The following is an 18,994-nucleotide window of genomic DNA, read 5'->3' as shown; positions in this document are numbered from 1 at the left end:
ACACTACGAAGGTCACGATTAGCACGATGGACCAGAGAAGACCACCCATGATTCCCCCTCTTCCTAGGCAGCACAAGCATGATGATTATGAAGCAATGAAAACACAGTCCATAGACGATTTGTTCCCTCTGTGATTCTCTTCGTGTGTCTCGATGCTCGTAGCGCTTTGATCGGAGTAGTAGACCCGAGCCTTGACGATCGAGAGCAGGCACCATCAAGGTCACTCTGGACAATCAAAACTCCGACCACTATTCACTGAGCTCAGTCACGTAAAAGTGATGTATAGAAAGTTTGGAAAGAAAACGATCGGAGTGAAAGGACACAGTTGCTTGATTCAAAGGGTTGAAGAAAGCTGGTAAATGGAAGACGTCAAGACCACGCAGACGAATGGCTGGTCCAGAGAGGCTCGCAGAAGCTTGCCCCACCTAGGCAGCTCGCTGGTGGTTGAGAAAAGTCTTGTCGTCCAAACCCCGCTAACTTCTCACCAATTCTGGAAGGACAAGGCGCGAACAATATGATTATTAGAGGGCCGTGCTCCAGCTACCCTGCCAAGCATGCAGGCGGTGAAGATGTGTAGAATCTGACCAGGGAACGGCAATTGAGAGATTGAGAGAGGGGTGGGGCCACTTTTTGTTGGCAGCGACTTTACATACTCCCTTCTGCGCTCCTTCCTCTCACTTTCTCCTTCTCATCTCTCTTTCCCTCCACAACCCCCATATCCCTTTACACATCATCAACATGAGTGCTCCCGCCCAGAAGTTCAAGGTCGCCGACCTCAGCTTGGCCGCTTTCGGTCGTCGCGAGATTGAGCTCGCCGAGCACGAGATGCCCGGTCTCATTGCCACCAGAGAGAAGTACGCCGCTGAGCAGCCCCTCAAGGGTGCTCGCATTGCCGGTTGCTTGCACATGAGTAAGTCAATTCACAGCGGATCAAGCAGGAGCTCGAGCTAAGACAAGCACCTACAGCCATCCAGACCGCCGTTCTCATCGAGACCCTCAAGGCCCTCGGTGCCGAGCTCACCTGGTCTTCCTGCAACATCTTCTCCACCCAGGACCACGCCGCCGCCGCCATTGCCGCCGGTGGTACCCCCGTCTTCGCCTGGAAGGGCGAGACCGAGGAGGAGTACCAGTGGTGTCTCGAGCAGCAGCTCAAGTCTTTCCCCTCTGGCGAGTCCCTCAACCTGATCCTCGACGACGGTGGTGATCTCACCGCCCTTGTCCACGAGAAGTACCCCGAGATGCTCAAGGACTGCTACGGTGTCTCCGAGGAGACCACCACCGGTGTCCACCACCTCTACAAGATGCTCAAGAACAAGGGTCTCCTTGTCCCCGCCATCAACGTCAACGACTCCGTCACCAAGTCAAAGTTCGACAACCTTTACGGCTGCCGTGAGTCGCTTGTCGACGGTATCAAGCGTGCCACCGATGTCATGATCGCCGGTAAGGTCGCCGTCGTCGCCGGTTTCGGTGATGTCGGTAAGGGTTGCGCCCAGGCTCTCCACGCCATGGGTGCCCGCGTTCTCGTCACCGAGATTGACCCCATCAACGCCCTCCAGGCTGCCGTCTCCGGCTATCAGGTCACCACCATGGAGAAGGCCGCTTCCGTCGGTCAGATCTTCGTCACCACCACCGGCTGCCGTGACATTCTTACTGGCAAGCACTTCGAGGCCATGCCCGAGAACGCCATTGTCTGCAACATTGGTCACTTCGACATTGAGATCGACGTTGCCTGGTTGAAGAAGAACGCCACCTCGGTCACCAACATCAAGCCCCAGGTCGACCGTTTCCTCATGCCTTCCGGCCGTCACATCATCCTCCTCGCCGAGGGTCGTCTTGTCAACCTTGGCTGTGCCACCGGTCACTCTTCCTTCGTCATGTCCTGCTCCTTCGCCAACCAGGTCCTTGCCCAGATCATGCTGTACAAGGCCGGCGACGAGGCTTTCGGCAAGAAGTATGTCGAGTTCGCCCGCGCTGGCGAGGGTGAGGGTATCGGTCAGCTCAAGAACGGTGTCATGCCCGTCGGTGTCTACGTCCTTCCCAAGATCCTCGACGAGCAGGTCGCTCTTCTCCACCTCGAGCACGTCAACGCCGAGCTCTCCACCCTCACCGACGTCCAGGCCGAATACCTCGGTCTCCCCGTCGAGGGTCCCTTCAAGAGCGACATGTACAGATACTAGACTGTTTTCTAGCCTTCTGTCATTATCGCCTCTTTTCTTCTTTCTCTCTCCCAGCATTTCCCCTTTTTTTCTCTTTTACAACTTTTTCTGCATAGCATGGAGGGACTTTTTTTTTTGCAAAATCCTGTCCCTCTCTGATATTCTTCTTTGGTTTTTTTACTCTCAAAACAAGGGGTGCTTATGATGATTCAACATGTGCAATGATACCAGGCGGGGACACACAAAGTTTACACAACAAGGAAGTGGAGCAATTTGATCTTCGTTTTCCTTGAGAAGGATGGAACCCGCATTTCAACTGCGTGGTCAAAAACTCAAAAAATTTCACTTATAGATGATTACAATTAAAAAAAAGTATTTGCATCTGAACAACACTTGATCTCTCTCATGTCATCGTGGAAAGTGATGTCTGTCTTGTCGTGTTTTTATGATCAGGGCCTTGGACGCCATTTGCTCTCGAACCCTTTTCATCCATCTTTTTCCACAGTAAATATCTCCCCCCTTTATCGATCTATTAAAGTAGTCTTTGGGAGGATGTGTGTTTTTCTTTTTTTCTCTCCCCTTGATGTTCATCGATACAAAAGGGAATACGTTTCTCCTACCCCTCTGCCTTGTTTACTCTCTACTACTATATCCCCCCCATATACTTGTCTACTTGTCTATATACACCCCATCTACCTCCTCTATTCTTTCCTTCCTTTTCCTTTTTCTTCTTCTTCTTCTTCATAAAATCACGAAGTCTTCGATCTTGTTTTGCCCCCCCCCNAAAAAAAAAAAAAAAAACAGTGACTTGAAGAATTGAAAGAGAAATATATAGGAAAAGAGAAGCAGACACAGGGATCTCGTGTATTGCCAGGGAACATGGCAAAGAGAGGGGGGAGTGAGCTGAGGGAAGAGCAAAAGTAATGTCACGACCCATCTCTGCTGGAAGGAGAAAAGATTGGTGGAGTAACAATGATGATGGATCAATTAGCTATCTGGTCTGGTGTTTGTCGTCTTCTTTGTCCGTCCACTAAAAAGAGGAGTGCAGTAATTACTAGAGAGTGAAAGTACAAATGATGAAGGGTGTGGGTTAAGCGACGATGATATCCTGTCTGTCCCTCCATCGATCATCGCTATTAAACAGAAAGAGTGTGATCCTGGAAAACGTTACAGGATAGTTGCCAGTCATTTCCTAGAAGTGAGACTGTATCATCCTGGTCGTGAAGGTCGTAGTAGTCTTTGTTGTGAGACTTGGCGAGACGAGGACGGTTGGTGTCTGGCTCGGGTTATGACCGTGATCAGACGGCAGCAGATGTTTCCTCAGGGTAAGCGAGAATACTAGCGTCGACGTTCCAGAAGATGAAGGGACCGGTGTATGCATCGTCACCACCAGAAGGATGCCACCAACGTCCCAGCATGACCATCGAACCAGGCAAGACGACGCCCTCGTAAGCCCAAAGAGAGTCTTCATCGATCACACCATCCTCGTCACGCCAGTACTTCATCATGGTCATGCGATGCCAGCCCGGGATGCCGTGCTGAGGAGGAAGAGGGTTGAAGAAGCCGGATGCCAGGAAAGGTTCGTTGGCGTCTTCACCGTCGCCCTTGAAGCTGAAGGACACGGGTGTAGCGGGTACTACCTCGGGACCAGTGACTTTGCTCTGAGCTCGGGTGGTGGCCGTATGGTAGTTGATCCTGGAGCGAGCCTTGCAAATGGCTTCGAAGTTTGGAGGCCATAAAGCAGGCTTCTCCTTGGGGAAATCGAGGCAAAGGTCCTGCAGCCAAGTTAGCAAGGGACAATATGACAGAGAGCTCTTTAGATAGTACTCACCTGGAAGTGGCTGTCAGAGCCTTCACCGCACATGTGGTCGGGAATGGGATAGTCTTCATTCTCGCTTTGACGAATGAGGTGAATCTCGTCGTGATCGACGTAGGCATAGCTGCCCTTCCAGTGCTTGCCAAGTTTCAGAGGGCTAGTAGACAAAGGCTTGGTCCAGCATTGTGGGCGTTCGGTTGAATGAAGATCGTCATAGCCGACGTGAGTGAGCTCATGCTCGCTAAGCAGGTGGTTCTTGAAGAAGTTTGCGATATGCAAGGTCCATTCGACATCAACCTCCAGACAGTTGGCACCTTTGAAGATGGGTCGCTCCAAGGTGGACGCGTACGCCATGGTCTGTGAATCCGAGAATCTCCAAGCCTTTGCCATAGGTGATTTGAGCGATACAGTCAAAGACATGTGGGTGAGGACAAGTTGTATGGCCAGCAAGACAGGGTTGGGTAGTGACTTTCTGCCTTTGCGGTGAGGTCGTCGAAAGACACACTCGAGAAGGCCTGTAGCTCCGACGATGGCTTCCAAGCGACTCATATTGAGAGAATAGGTCGAGGGCTCCTTAGACCTGCGCGTGTGGGTATTGATGTTGAAAGACTCTGTCCTCATGTCAGCGAGATCAGCGACATCCTAGTTGACACGAGGACACTCACCATTGATCAGATCTTTGATGAGCGACAGGCACTCAACTTCTCTCTGGCTATTTCCGACCTGGAACTCGAATCTCTGTCGTTCAGTGTGCTTGCGGTACTGGTACTTCTTCTTGAACCATTCGTTCATCTTGGAACGTTTCTTCTCGATAGGGATGTTCTCAGGATAGTCGAAGGTGTTGAGGAAGCGAGTGCGCCAGAAGGATCCCTCATCCTCATCGAGCGCAGACTTGGTAGATTGGCAGACGAGCCTGTAAGTTGCTAGATCTTTGTCGTCGAGGTTGGAAGCAATGAGCTGTCTGATCTGTTTTATTGTGTCAGCATGTGAAAGTGGCTGAGAAGCTAACAATGAGGAAAGTACCCCGGACTTGACTCGAGACAACTGGAAAAATTTACCTCAACCGATAGAGTCTCAAAAGCATTCAGATCTGCTTCTGCCTGGCCTTCCGTCTGGGCAGATACCTTCTTGACTTTGACATCGGCTTTGACCTGTGGCTTCAAACGATACATTTGTGCAAAGGGGGTACCGACACGTCGAGGCATACGTGCCAGGGTGTTGGTGGATCGAGGCATAGTTGATATGCTAAAGGAGAAAGAAGTATTCAAATGTCTCCAAGTCAAACGAAAGATGTAAGATGCAGAAGGCGCAAAGTGGAAGGTGGAAGGTGGAAAGAAGGAAATAAGAGACGAGAGAAAGGGAGATAGAGCAATTCGCTTCACGAATGCAAGTGAAATTCGGTGAACGACGAAAAGTGAAGCGCGCCTTCCTCTTCGACGACTTCTCCTAAAAACTTGGATATGACGATCACTCGGATTCGGAGAAGTTGCGATGACAAAAAGGAGAGGGTCGATACTGATGTTGTCGTCGTTGTTCGTGAGAATGTGTAAAGTAGTTGGTTGTGATAGTCGTATGTTGTTGTCGTCGGTTTCGAAATCGTTGGCCTTCGACGAAAAGTTGGTCGACACTTACCAAGTGAACAATGACTTTTCGACAATCACTTTGTTGGAAAGTATGGATCGAGAAAAAAGTCTTACTTCGTACTCGTATGTCGAGAGAAGTGATGTGTGCAACTGCTCGACGCTTGTCGATGTCAAGTCGAGCCTTTTCGAGATGGTACTGTAAGACTTAACCTTCAAAGAAGATTTTGCCTCGTGTAAGAAGGTATCGTAAAGATTCAGAGCTCGAGCACCTGTGACTGTGAGTTTGTAAGAAGTGGACAGACGGTTTATATTTTCACACGAGGAGACAGCGAGAAAAACTTCGTAAGATGGTAAGTCAACATGATATGCAAGTCGGAGTAGATGACATATGATGAGGAGAAAACGTAACAACTCTGCTGGGTATTTTTGAGGCCAATGCCTCCAGAAGGGATACATAGCGACACGACATGGGAAAAGAATGAGACCTTACACTCATTTGCTCAACTTCTCAAGCAAAATCTTTGCACCTGCATTGCCCCTCGGGCCCTCGCTCGTCTTCTTTTTCTTCTTGTTTTGCTTGTCGTCTGACTCGACGGGTGCCTTTTTCGAGGGTGCATTCTCGCCCTTGGCTGCCTTTTCGAGAGTCTTCTTGCCCTTGGCGAGCTCGTCGCGGACGACCTTCTTGTTTGCGTCGCTGACGTCTTCGCTCTCGAGCAATTGGACAACGACGAAACTTGAAGGACTGGTGGCCCAGTCGACGAACTTGCCCTTGAGTGACTTGAAGAGCATGTCGCCGAAACCAAGACGAGGCTCGACGAGCTTTACTGTCTTTGTCTCGGGGTCGAACTTTCCACCGCTGACCAATGCTCTTAGCATCTTTCCGCCAGCAGCGTTTTGTGCAATGTGTCCTTCGGAAGTAACGTCACCCTCGGTCAAAGCAATCACAGCTTCGCAAGCTGCCTTCTTGTCACCTTGAGCCTCCAAGAGAACTTCACTGATGTATTGGCAGCCGAAGCCGACGCTTGCGAGGTCGGCAGCGCGAGTTTGGATGATAGGGAGTAGGTAGGGCGACATGTATGAGATGAGTTCTGCGCGGCGAATCTCGGGATTCTTCTTTGAGGTGACCTCACGAACAGAGTGCACCTCTGCAATAATGTTCTTCTGAACGTCAGAAACCAGCCACTTAGCTTGTCCAGCAAGAGGGTAGAGTAGCGGGATACGGGCGGTCAAGTGGGAAATGAGGTCAACAAGGCGGTTCTCGCGTTCGGCCTCGTCCTTGATGTTCTCGCCCAGTAACTCAGGGAACAGTGCTTTAGCAGTCATCTTTGTGTCGTCGACGGTGTCCATGGCAGCAAGCAGAACGGTGTGTGCATTAGCATCGAGAGCCATCATCTCAACAGCATCCTTGTAAACACGGAGGATGAGCTTACGGTCCTTGGCAGTTCCGTAACCAAGAGCCAGACACACGACACGGCTGCCGTTCTTTGTGAAAGCCAAGTTCTTGAGAAGATCACCACCGTTCTCCTCGTCAAGATCCGACTTGAGCAGCTCGAGGAACTCCGCAGCCTCGGGGGTACCAGGGGTTGTGTTGAGGAAATATTGGAGCATGGCGTCGTGCAACATGGTGAAGCCAGTCATCTTCTTCTGAACAAGCTGGTTGATGAGTTGCTGAACATATTGCATCATAGGCTTCCTCTTCTCGGGGTTCTCCTCGAGAATTGCCTTGAGGTCTGCTGTGACCTTCTCGTCGATCTGACCTTGAGAGGCCTTGGTCTTTCCGAAAATAGCGTATTCAGCACCGTACCATTCACGGAGCATGAGGGCCTTTTGTGAAGAGGTAGCGACCTGGCGGTAGATATCGTCGACGATCCAGGCGGCTTCGGGGTGGTTGATCAAGCGGCGAACGTGACCGTAGAACTGAGGAACGACCATGTTGCGAATCTCGGCATCACTGCGAGTCAAGTTAGTTCATGCATGTTTGAAGAGCGAGGAAGTAGTGAAGAACAAACCCTTCGACGACCATCTTGGCGACCAAGAACTTGCCGTACTTGCTCTCTGCCAGCTCGCGCATGTCGGTACGGAGCTCTGTGACGATTTGCTTTCTTTGTTGCATGTTGGAGTACTTGAGCGCGCATTGGATGACACGCACACTGTCGTGCTTGAAGACAAAGTCGCGGACTCTGCCAGTGATGATCTCGAACAGCTCGCTGACAAGAGCCTTGCGCTCCTCGGTGGGGACGTGTGACTTCCTGCGCAGTCTCTCCCAAATCTTCTTACTGCGGCCGATGATGTCTGCGTTGGGTTTGGCGGCCTTGCGCTCCTTTGCTAAGGCGCGCTGGGCAGCGTGTGCTTCTGCTGATGATTGACCAGCTGTAGACTGTGTCAGCTCAGTCCTTTCTTCGAGCCTTGTCCATAACGTACTTCTGATCTTCTTCTCATCCGACTCGCTGTTACCACCCTCCTGCTCAAGCTCGACACCAGACATGGCATCCTCTTCTTCATCCAGCTCATCTTCGTCCTCGCTCGAGTCGGAGGATTCGGGCGTGGGTTCCTTGACCGGGGCGGCCTTCTTCTTGGACGAGCCTGTCGAGGCCAGCTTCTGCTTCTTCTCCGATCCAGATCCTACGGCGGCAACAGCCTTGGGGGCTTCTTTACGTTTGATTCCAGCCATTGTTAATGTTGTATTGTGTTGTGCAGATATCCTGTGATAGAGCGTCTCGACCCTGGCGAAAATATTATCTTTTTCTGCCGCGGCGATTAGCCAATAAACTCCGCCCACCTTCTCCGCCTTTCGGAACATCACCACCACTTCTTTCCACCACCTCTCGACATGCATGAGATCATATAAAACAGTCTACCTCTCTATGTGCTCTTCTCATTCCAGCTCCCTTTCCATCCATCGCAGGGTAGCGACACGCTGTAGAGAGGCACAGTAATTTCATGATTTCACAGAGCACGGGCGGAGAGCCCACGAAACACGCTCTCCCGATGAAGTTACTCCAGTTTTCGAAAAGTATTGTGTCTTGAGACAGCTGCAAATCTGACAGAGCCCAGCACTCGGGGAGGCATTATCTACTGACTTCTAGCTAGGCACCGCGAGACGGTGGTATTCAAGCCCTCTCCTTATCCGACTCCGATTTGTCTCTTGTATTGACTGTACCGTAACTTCAGCGTGGCATCAACTGCGACTGCTGAAGGCGCTCGAACTCAAGCTGAACGCCATTCTCGATGGTGAGACGTTCGAGGACACGCTGTCTAACGATGAATGTACGCTCTTCGTCCAAACCGAACTCGATGTGCTCAGGCTCACAAGTGTGCATGAGTTCCTTGGTGAGCTGGTAGAACATCGTCTCAAGCCTGACCTTGCTTGCTGTGGCGCACTCGTCCATGATGTTACGCATCTCAATTTGGGTGTTCTGTGAGACGTCAGTTCCATGTGTTGTACTTATGATTGAAAGTCAACGCTTACGAGCTCCTCCTGCATTCCGCCAATCTTGCTGCGGACTTCATCCATCTGAATGACCAGTCTCTCCACGTCGTCAGCACTTGAATCATTACCCTGAGGGATCTCGGCAGCGACCGTGGCAGTCTTGTGCTGCACGCTCCTAGCCAGGCGCTCAACTTGCGTCTGGAGCTTGGAGATGGCGTCAGTGGTTGCGTCCATCTTGAAAAGACCTGGGTCAGCCTGCTGATGGCTACGAATTTCAGCATTGGCCGACTTCAGATCATCGAGCTTGATAAGAAGATCGTTCATGGTGTGCTCGGCTACGGTGATGCTGTTCTGGTTGGCTATAAGAGACTGTCCAATAGTTTCGAGGTACGACGTGTGCGTAACTTGAGTCTTCTCAAGCTTCTCAATGCTGGCACTGTGGTTGGTATCGGAACCCGAAGCTTACCGTTTGTTAGCAAAGGCGTGTGAATGGGAGCAGAAACACCCACATCTAGGCTGGATGTTCTCCTGTGACATCGAGCCATTGTAGTCCTTCATGTCATGGCTACTGCACTGCTCGAGCTCAACAATGCGCTTATCGTTGTCACGGAGCTGAGTGGCGTGTTGTTTGATCTGGTTGCCTACCTGGAATTCAACGCCGCGCACGACTGTTTCGACTCTATCGATACGAGTAACAGTGTACCGAAGAAGAGCGTCCAGGTTTCCAGGCATCTCCTTGAGATGCTGAGCCAGAGCCTTGTGCTCCCTGATATGGTCATCGCTGAGACCCTTGAGGATTCCAAGCTTGTCGTTCTGAGATTTGACCTGGGTCTTGAGCTGGAGAACCTCGCCACGGAGGTCATTGATGATTTGAGCGCCTTCGGTCTGCTTCTCTTCGAAAGCGGCGCGCTGGTTCATCAACTCATCAACCTGCTCGGTCAGGCGAAGCAGTTTAGAGTGCAGCAACAATTGGCTCTGCTCCTGCTGCTCCACACGAGCGCGCTCGAACAGCTCTTCCTGCGAAAAGTCAGTAAAAAGTTCCAAAGATGTTCATCAATCATGAGAGCGTACGTTTGAGCTCATGCGAGGCTCGAACTTGACAAGCGAGTGACTCTGAGTAGTTGGAGTTGGGGTGGGAGTTTGATTAGGTGTCTCACGATGTGGAGTAGACGTTCCGCGAGTGCTGTTAGTGGTAGGTACGGAGGCAGGCACGAAGGTTGTGCGCAGAGAGCCAAAAATAGTGGCGAGGTTACTGCCGTTTCTGGTGCCGTTGTTGCCAGAAGGGGCCGGCGTGTTATACTTGTAGTGAGGGGCTTGAGGGTTCATCTTGAGAGTATGCCTTACGGCTATGTATGTTGTGGGTCAGATGAGTGGAAAGTATCGTGTTTGAGTTTCCGGCAAGATCAAAGGTGAAGCAAGTGCGTGTGGTGCTGGCGTTTGTTTGTAGCAGTCGCGACCCAGTGGACTGGAAGATAACCGGCTACTCAGGAGTCGCAAACAAGACTGACCACTCTCTCTCGTCTCTCTTTGTCATTCTCTAGCTGTATCAAGGCACAGTACTTCTGCAAGATCGCCCAACGTCCGCTGAGAGCCACTACCTCATCTGCTCTCTCTTCAGGTCATCTTTCATCCAGGAAGTGCCTGTGCATCACATCAGCTCGCGTTTCACTTCGCATCACCATTGGTGAAGGAGGAGCGTTGATGACGAGAGTACAATGGACAGCGTGATTCCCACGGTGGACACTTAAGAGCAAATGGGTTCATTGTTCAATGCAAACTGTCTTATCTTCTTAACATATCATTCCCCTCCCGCCGCCCATGAGGAAGACTCGTCACCTCGTCTGCCGACGTCTACCCAGCCAAAGTAGCCACAATCACCTTCACCCGCCCTCCAACAAGACTATTCATTTGGTCCGCCAAGTCTACTCAGCCAGTGGAGCCACCATCCCCTTGAGTCGCACCGGATCGCCAACCAGACTGACACCTGAAGGGTCGGTTTGGCATCATCCCGAGGTGCAGACCTTAGTACCACAAAAGTGATCAACGACAGTTGCGGCTTGATCATGAAAGTCAAGTGTCAAACACCAAGAGTGAGTTTTGTCCGTGACTGTTGTCAATACCACGATGCTGACTGCCCGTGTAGTGTGCCCAGTGTCAAGACATAGGACGGTGTAGAGGACTTACACTTTCATCAACTTGTCCACAGTGTAAAACCCTTAGTCGAAACTGCACCCCTTTGGTATGTTGCCGATAATTGTAGCAAGTTGCGGAAGATACTTACATAAGAGTTAGCCAAGTAGAACAAATCTCTCACTAGCTACATCCAAGTCAAAGTTACCCAAGTAGCCCCAAGGCCTGCCATTCCACCCCCACCTCCAATGAAAGTCACAGACATAGTATTTGTCATACGGCACTCTAGCCACTTGGAAAATCCCAAAAATCCCGACAAGCAAGTCGACTACATGCAGATGGCAACCAACATCTACCATGATTTCGGTTTTGATGTTAACACCGTCCCAACATCGATGATTGAAGGGTTCCTAATTTCATCGGCAAGTTTCCCAACTAAGCCAACTTCTTAGGAAGAGGGATAAGCAAAGATGCTTACTTTAGAGGATTTCTGACTTTACTGAGTTTCTGACGTCTGTTACTCACCGTGACGAAACAAATGCCATCATATCCCCCAGAATCGACTTTTCAGCTGGAAATTGGTGGCGTTTCGTAGGATGATTGCGGGGACTTGGACGACCATCCGACTGGATTCTCTTGGTTTGGGACACGGAGATACACTGTCGTATGCCGCCTGAGTATGAGCTTGCATACGTTGAGTTGAGTCCGACCTGGTAGACCATCCTAGCGTTTGAAAGAAGGAATGATCCAGCAACCACAACTTGACGTAATCAAGGAAATGACGGCCGAAAGACAGAAGAGGAAGGACGTGCAACCCATTTCAGGCTCAGGGGCTGCCACTATTGGGGGGCGTAACATATGTACAATCTCTTGCTCAAGCTCTCTCAACATGTTTACCATATCATCAAAAGGGTATCATCGTGTCACCGCTTCCGGAAACACCGTCCCTATCAACTCATCTAAAAGTGTAAACACCAAATGTGTACTTCAAAAAGCCCATTAGCAAAGATGTCTCCAATCACGAAACAAGAAATAGAAGACTTACTTCAACCGCTGATTGTTCAGCATAGCAAACACCTTTCTACTCGCCGCTTGCGCATTATGTCTCCCCACCACACTCCCAGCTAAATCCGGCACCAACGTCGCAAGCAAAAGTCCTGCTTCCTTCTGACTTGCTGCTTTATGTGCAGCTGTGCGTGGGATACTGCCTTGTTTCATTTGACCATCAGGCCACATGATGTTTTTGACTAAATCGAGATAGCGGATCACTGAATCTTCTTGTCCGAAGCCTTTTGCTGCATCTCTGACTTTGCGCTCGATTGTGCCGCCGAGGAGTTGGTGGAGTACGACGACTACGGCACGGCCTCGGAGCCAACTGGTGCCTTTTTGTAATTCGAAGATTTCGAGGAAGATGTCGCAGATGGGTTTTACAAAGGGCTCTGCTTCTCGGTCTTCGAATGCGTTGATTTCTGCTTCTGCTTCTGCGGCGGAGGCTGGGTCTGTGGAGAACTCGGGAGCATTGGGGTTTAGTGGTACTCCACTCATCTGTGCGGTTGCTGCTGAGATCAGGTTTTGGCCGGCGACAGAAAGCTGATCGAGAACAGGAATGTTGCCCAAGAACTCTTCCATGCCGTCTGTGACCGAGTTGTAAATCCTGGTCACAAAGTCCTTTTCGTCGATCTGACTGCCGTTGGCACCAGAGGTGATTCGCGATTGCGATAGGAAAGCACGAAGCTCTCTGCTGCGACATATAGCCGGGATCAGAAGTAGTGCCTGTGCATGGATCAGCAATGCTTAAGCTTGATATCTCCCAGTCGACACTCACCTTGAGGTATTTCTCAAGAATGATCCTTCGCTTTTGCAAAAAGTCTTTCTGTAACGTGAATAGCGTCTGTCGGCGTGGAAACTCAAGGTTTCTAACAGCAGGGAACCTCGCTCTCAGACGCTTGTTCAGTTCGTGAAACTCGCTATATCGTCTGGTGACCATCCAGACTGCGGCCGGCATTTGGTCGCCGGCTTGACGTCGAACTTCGATGACATCTAGATCGCATCAGCAACATTCAAGAGGTAACAGCGAACAAGACTCACAAAGCGCATATTCATGTCCATCCTCTTCTCTTCCAACCATGATAGACTTGATACTGACAGCTGCTCTCCCGTAAAGGCTATTGTCACTTTCTTGTATTGTATATTGCTGCTTCTGCATCTCCTTGCGATGTATTTCTCTTGCCAGACTTTGTTTCGATTTCCGTAAGATTCGAAGTTCTGCTGCATTGTTCGTCAACTCAGCCTTCTTCGTCAAGGAGTCTAGAATAGCATCTTGAGCAGTCAATCGATCAATGTCGGCGTTAAGAATGGAGATGGCTTCGGTGAGTCCAAGATCACCAGGTGCAGCTTCATGGATATCATCCTCGAGTGACTTGTCTGCAAGATCGGCATCCTCTTTCTCGTCTTCGGCGAACTTTTCTTCTTCTCCAAAGAGATCGTCAGCAAAGACGCCTTTGCTTGACGGGGCTCCAACTAAGCCAAGAGAGGCAATGCTAGGCTTTGACCTCGTTTGGGCCAAAGTGGGTCTTCCTCCATCCAGCGAGGTTCGTGGCGAGTCATTGCTCACGCCTATGTTCTCTGAGAAAAACAGCGAGCCAGTGTCTTTGTCTGGCTCGTCCATGATTTCGTTCAAAGCAGCTTGCATAGCATCAACAACTTGAGCAGAATCATCCGGTTGCTGGTCCACCTCGTTGTCCAATTCCATACCACTAAGTGCCGATACGGATCGAGTCAACCGTTCATCCTCGACGTCGTCATCAAACAAGGGTCGCGGTCTTGCGCCGTCCATTGATTGTCTCACTGGACTGGCAACGACACTTGGCTTGATGAAACTCTTCAGATCACTGGAAGACATGGCTGGCCTTCGAAGCTCTGGTGCCCGAGGTGATTTGGGAGAAAGGACAGTCGCGGGTCGAGCTTCTCGGTACAGCGGTCTATCCCTTTCGCCACCAACTGACAGAGATCTTGAGAGTTCTGGGTGGCCTTCTGACGCAGCTGACATGATGGAACTCTCTTCCGTGGCCAGCCATTTGTAGAACAAGTCTGACTTCCTAAAGCTGTCAAAGTGCTGCTCCTTCATCTCCTCAAAGACTGAAGTCTGAGCTCGAAGGACAGCTCGTCGGGCACCAACGTAGAGTCTGGCATCTGCCGAACTACCTGCTCTCAGAAAGTCTCTGACTGCTTGCCTGTCATGATCTGGTAGGCTAAGTTCTGGCTTCGTGAGGTAAGCTTCATACATCTGCTCGAGGTCCATTCTATCTGAGGGAGTCCAGGGCATGTCTTGAAGTTCCTGTTCCGGCTCATCGTTATCTGCTTCCAGAGGATTGCGGAAACCATCCACTACGATCCAGAATTGAACCAGACGCATGCGATTCTTTCTGTCCATGAACTCCATAAAGTAGGAGAGCCCTGATGCATTATGTAGCACTTCATTCAGGGATGCTTGGCCTAGTTTCGATGTCTGCTCCACGCTAGAATTTGATGGCTTCACAGTCAACTTAGGTCTCGATGTACCACCAGCCGTAAAGTGTGCAATCTTCTGATCCAGTATGCGACGTCCAGTCTCCAAGCGACGAAGGTAAACAGGATCCTGTTCTGGGCCCGAAGTAGCCTTACGAACCTGGCTCGTGATCTCACTACGGAAACGCCTAGCATCAGACAGAGTGGCACAATTGCGAGTGGCACGGATGAATCTTTCGAATTGTCTTTCGTTGTCGTTCGGCCTCAGACGAGGGAATTGACCAGACTTCTGTTGTTGCGGCGTCGGTACAGCATGCTCGTCCAAAGCCGCTCGTAGTTTGCGAACAGACTTTCGGTCTTGAAGCATAGTGCGACCAGAGTTTTCAATGAGCTGGTTGAAAAAGTCCGGGTCCGAGAGCATGAGTACGACCGGGGCCAAAACAGCACAGGCAACAATCTCTTTGACCAAGATGGAAACGGCAGCGCTGCTCTTCATATAGTCAGGCATGATCAAAGGCAGGATTTTGGCGATTATGCGACGCAGATGAGTCTGTTGCAAAAGCTTTGTATCGGAAAAGGCCAGAGCAGCAGCAGGATGAAGCTTGCCGTCCCTAAACTTTGCAGCAATAGCGAGATCCAGCTCGTCGGACTCGGTCATGTCGCGAGATAGGTTCTTGCCTCTGACGATGCGCTCTGCATTGGAAAAGTCGCGCATGTGGTTGGTCAGGATGGGTACGATCCTAGCAACGGCAAGTTCGACCATGTCGAGCTGTGCAGTCCTCTTGCGCACATTGTCCAATACTTGTCTAATGGCGCGATCCACCTCATTTTGGAACAGCGGTCGAGGGCTGATGTTCCTGTACCATACAGTAACGAAGTCGCGAAGAATGTAGTCCAAGAGGCCGTCGATGGTGAGCGAGACGCTTGCCGAGGAAGGGTAAATAGGCGTCTTGTCGTATCGTGAGCGCGTCTTCAAGGCCGCTTTTTCTTGCTTCCAGAGAGCCGGAGTAATGAAGGCTGGAGGTCGGATGGTCGTCGCATGGTTGTATCGGTAGTCTGGACCTTTGGACGACGTCAAGAGCAGGAGTGCGAGTGCGACGAGGGTTGCGAGACAGCCGGCGACAAAGGCGTAGGGGATCCAGCGAAACGACGGTATCCAGTGCGTGAGTAGCAGCCACGAGACGAGAGCGGCGAATCCGGCCGTGATCACGTCCTTCTTCTCCAGGCCCATGGCGCTACCGATTCATGCTGCAAGTCAATTGTCCACTGTTTACACATGAGAATCATTGAACATCCGCAATCCCCAGATCTGCAACGTGCCGCCGCGCTTCAAGCCGTCGTCATGGCGCAGTGCGGCTCAAAGTCTATTTGTCTATACAACTTGACCTGCACCTCTTTGGGCACACTCTTCTGCAGGCACAAGTGGGCTGGAATCATCAAAGATTAGGAGTGACATCAAACAAGCCCTGGATGAAAGGCGACAAAATGGTATAATAAGTCCTACATCTACATATCCTCGTCGTCTCCACCAAGCAGTTTGGCATAGTCGTCGGCCGACGCGAATGTCGGCAGGTGCTTGAGCTTTCTCTTCTTTTTCTTCTTGCTGTCCGCTTCGTCCTTCTTTTCGCTCTTCTCGACCACGTCGTCGTCCAGTCCCTCGAAGTCGGACGGTAGGTCTGCGTCGTCGCCGAGCATGGCGTCTTCGTCTGCACTTTCCAATCCCTCGAAGCCATCGTCTTCCAGATCCTCGTCCATGTCATCTCCCAAGTCGGCCTCGTCCATGTCGTCTTCGGCAAACTCGCCAATTTCGACACCAGCATCGCCGTCCTCGCTGTCTGAGTAGCCCTCCTCAAGGTCGTCCATGTCGAGGTCATCATCATCGTCATCATCGTCTCCCTCGATCTCAGGTCTTGATTCCACAAGAGCATTCCAGATCTCGTCCTCATCGGCATCGCTTCCAGCATCACTGTCCTCGGCATTCTTCTGCTTCTTCTTGTCCTTCTTGGTAGGCTTGGCCTTGTTGACCTTGGTAAAGTAGTCGTGGAAGAAGACCTCGTCGGCGGCGATATCCTCGACCTTCTTCTTCCAGAAGGCATCCGAGTTGAGAGGAATGCGGTGAGTAGGGTCGGCACGGTCCTTGATAAGCACATCTGCTGCGTTCGATCCAGACATAGGTTGCATGATGGAGGCTCCGCGTGTCGTTGTGGATCCCTTGGTCTTGGCGTTACGGTATACAAAGCGGTCCAGGAAGTGCATCAATGTGTGCTTGGTAGGGTCAGGCTTGGGTGGCAGTGCTGTCTGGTTCACGAGAGCCTCGGCGAAGATTGCTACAGATGGATGGAAGTGAGAGAGAAGAGGCAATATTTCCCACAGGGCGCTGCGGTCGGCATTGCTGTGCTCTGGGTTTCTCTTTCGTGCATCATAGCGGACTGCAGGGGCTGTTTGTTCCCGTGTCTGGTCGACTCGTGACGGGTGCATAGAGCTGGTCTCTTCGTCTTCTGGTGCATCGACAAAGTGTTCTTCCTCATCTTCGGGATCGGCCTCGGGCTCGCGGATCATGTTTCTGATGGTAGGGAAGGCCGTCTCGAGTTCGCTGACCAGGTACAAGACACCACAAACGAAGGGAGCCTCGTGGAGGGTGATTGTTTGTAGCAAACGTTTGACGAAAGCCTGTACACGCTTGACATTGATATCCATCTTGAGAGATTTGTAGAGGAGGTTGAGGTACATGATTTGTTTGGAGGAGGTGATAAGGCGAGGGTCGAGGAGGGACTCGTAGAGGGTGCGGTAGAACCTGTCGGCGGAGAAGTGCTTGGTGGCAGAAATCTGTTGTATCAGCATCAAGGCCTGGATACTGGTGTTGAAGTTGGACGAGTGGGTGACGCGGAAAATGGTGTCGAGATGGGCCTCGAAAGTAGGATCGTCAGTTTTGGCGAAGGGGAAAGCACGATTGACACCAGTCAAGACGGCCGTGACCATCTTCTCATTGAGTTCGCTGTCGGCGGTATCAGCCTGCTCCAGAGCCTTTGCCTTCTTTGCAGCCATCTTGCCGCCCTTTCCACCACCTCCTTGTACCTTCTGCGCCTTGGCCTTAGCATGCGACCTAGGCTTCAGGAATTGAATGAAGAGTCCAAAGTAGATGTCGAGAAGCTTGTTGGCAACCTCGGGCTCCTTGACGCTAAGGATGGTCTGGTTGAGTGTGATGATAGAGTAGTACTTGGCGTGGGCGGCTTGTCCAGGGCGGAAGAGTGATTCCGTCTCGATGGCGTTGACGATAATGCCCTTCATGGCGGGATGTGTGTTCTCAAGCTGAAGCAGGAGATATGATGTGCGGGAAGCAATCTTCTTGTCCTTGTCACCGAGCTTGTTGACCAGCAGTCTCAAAAGGTTCTCTTCCTGTTCGGGCTTGTCTCTCAACAACTCCCAGACGTAGGTAATTGCTCTACTTCTTGCATATTCGACCTCGTCACCACACCAGCTTTCCAGAATCTTGAGCAGCTCAAAGTATTGCTTTTTCAACCAGTCCTCGAATGCCCAGTAGATGAGATGGGTCTTGTCGAGACCATTTGGCAGAGGACTTCCAACTCTCCAGACAGTGTGATGTTCCTCGACAATCTTGGCCAAAGCGGGCTGCTTGACGAATGCGCGCAGCTTGCGGTCACCAGGGAGAACGTCACCCTGGCCAAGCAAATCCTTGACGGCGGCAACGGCCATGAGGGCCTGGTTTCTGCTCTTCTTCTTTGCCAGACCAAGCAATGTCTCAAAGGCCTTTGTGTTGTGTAGCGGCGACTCCTGGACCAGCAGGGTCAAGGCCGAGATTTTATCCTCGAGGGTACCGGATGCCATGATGGTTGACAAGAACTTGTGCGATGATGAGGCCGAGTTGTTGTTGGCGGCATAGTTTGTGTTTTCCGCCTCGAGCAGTGAATAGGCATAATCGTGAATCTCTTCGACCAGTCTCTGCGACGGCGGTTGCGCAGATGTCGACACGGGCAAATCGGTCAGTGTAGCGGCGTACCAGTCGGGTCGGACTTCGAAAATCTGGACTCTGGTCAGATTTCGTGTCTCATGAAATTAGATGGTGAATCGCATACCAACGGAGTCTTCTTTGTCTTGTAATCACCACCCTCTTTCTTAGGGAAGTCCTTCTTGGGGTAATCGTTCTTAGAGTACTCTTTCTTGGGAAAGTCCTTTTTGGGATATTCCTTCTTCGGGTATGATCTCTCGGGGCGCGAGTTTCCGCCATTTGCCTCAGAGGCAGAGCGCTTCCTGGTTACGCCCATCTTCGCTGTATGTCGAGAAATAAATATGTTTTTCTGGAGAGAAAAACAAGAATGTCCAACTTTTGGATCTCTCACATGCGCCGACCAAG

General features: G+C 51.1%; 7 protein-coding genes across 7 annotated transcripts; 2 read left to right on the top strand and 5 right to left on the bottom strand.

Annotated features, from left to right (window-relative positions):
* The first annotated feature begins 529 nt into the window (after positions 1 to 529).
* On the top strand, positions 530 to 2,410 carry AUEXF2481DRAFT_113175 (uncharacterized protein). Its single transcript, XM_013483807.1, has 2 exons — positions 530 to 910; positions 967 to 2,410. Exons 1-2 carry the CDS (start codon positions 739 to 741, stop codon positions 2,175 to 2,177), a joined length of 1,383 nt encoding a protein of 460 aa, XP_013339261.1. The 5' UTR covers positions 530 to 738; the 3' UTR covers positions 2,178 to 2,410.
* Positions 2,370 to 2,936, top strand: AUEXF2481DRAFT_530658 (uncharacterized protein). The gene has a single exon (XM_013483806.1). The coding sequence runs from the start codon at positions 2,562 to 2,564 to the stop codon at positions 2,901 to 2,903; it is 342 nt and encodes a 113-aa protein (XP_013339260.1). The 5' UTR covers positions 2,370 to 2,561; the 3' UTR covers positions 2,904 to 2,936.
* A 22-nt stretch (positions 2,937 to 2,958) lies between these two features.
* On the bottom strand, positions 2,959 to 5,207 carry AUEXF2481DRAFT_83701 (uncharacterized protein; the record flags this gene model as incomplete). Its single annotated transcript, XM_013483801.1, has 4 exons — positions 2,959 to 3,931; positions 3,988 to 4,583; positions 4,638 to 4,938; positions 5,031 to 5,207. The coding sequence occupies 4 exons, from the start codon at positions 5,205 to 5,207 to the stop codon at positions 3,455 to 3,457; spliced, it is 1,551 nt and encodes a 516-aa protein (XP_013339255.1). The 3' UTR covers positions 2,959 to 3,454.
* Positions 5,208 to 5,849: 642 nt separating this feature from the next.
* Positions 5,850 to 8,250, bottom strand: AUEXF2481DRAFT_83700 (uncharacterized protein). The gene is made up of 3 exons (XM_013483800.1): positions 7,977 to 8,250; positions 7,565 to 7,925; positions 5,850 to 7,506 (listed from the first exon to the last, which is right to left on the bottom strand). The coding sequence occupies exons 1-3, from the start codon at positions 8,224 to 8,226 to the stop codon at positions 6,048 to 6,050; spliced, it is 2,070 nt and encodes a 689-aa protein (XP_013339254.1). The 5' UTR covers positions 8,227 to 8,250; the 3' UTR covers positions 5,850 to 6,047.
* A 472-nt stretch (positions 8,251 to 8,722) lies between these two features.
* On the bottom strand, positions 8,723 to 10,311 carry AUEXF2481DRAFT_9160 (uncharacterized protein; the record flags this gene model as incomplete). Its single annotated transcript, XM_013483744.1, has 4 exons — positions 8,723 to 8,971; positions 9,025 to 9,446; positions 9,495 to 10,002; positions 10,057 to 10,311. The coding sequence occupies 4 exons, from the start codon at positions 10,309 to 10,311 to the stop codon at positions 8,723 to 8,725; spliced, it is 1,434 nt and encodes a 477-aa protein (XP_013339198.1).
* A 1,719-nt stretch (positions 10,312 to 12,030) lies between these two features.
* Positions 12,031 to 15,853, bottom strand: AUEXF2481DRAFT_48584 (uncharacterized protein; the record flags this gene model as incomplete). The annotated part of the gene is made up of 4 exons (XM_013483783.1): positions 12,031 to 12,100; positions 12,161 to 12,888; positions 12,941 to 13,155; positions 13,204 to 15,853. 4 exons carry the CDS (start codon positions 15,851 to 15,853, stop codon positions 12,031 to 12,033), a joined length of 3,663 nt encoding a protein of 1,220 aa, XP_013339237.1.
* A 214-nt stretch (positions 15,854 to 16,067) lies between these two features.
* On the bottom strand, positions 16,068 to 18,963 carry AUEXF2481DRAFT_92706 (uncharacterized protein). The gene is made up of 2 exons (XM_013483805.1): positions 18,717 to 18,963; positions 16,068 to 18,663 (listed from the first exon to the last, which is right to left on the bottom strand). Exons 1-2 carry the CDS (start codon positions 18,903 to 18,905, stop codon positions 16,129 to 16,131), a joined length of 2,724 nt encoding a protein of 907 aa, XP_013339259.1. The 5' UTR covers positions 18,906 to 18,963; the 3' UTR covers positions 16,068 to 16,128.
* Positions 18,964 to 18,994: the final 31 nt, after the last annotated feature.

Source organism: Aureobasidium subglaciale (assembly GCF_000721755.1).
Source record: "Aureobasidium subglaciale EXF-2481 unplaced genomic scaffold scaffold_37, whole genome shotgun sequence".
NCBI classification, from domain to species: domain Eukaryota; kingdom Fungi; phylum Ascomycota; class Dothideomycetes; order Dothideales; family Saccotheciaceae; genus Aureobasidium; species Aureobasidium subglaciale.
The sequence above is the reverse complement of the archived record's forward strand: the minus strand, read 5'-3'. Positions and strand labels throughout refer to the sequence as shown.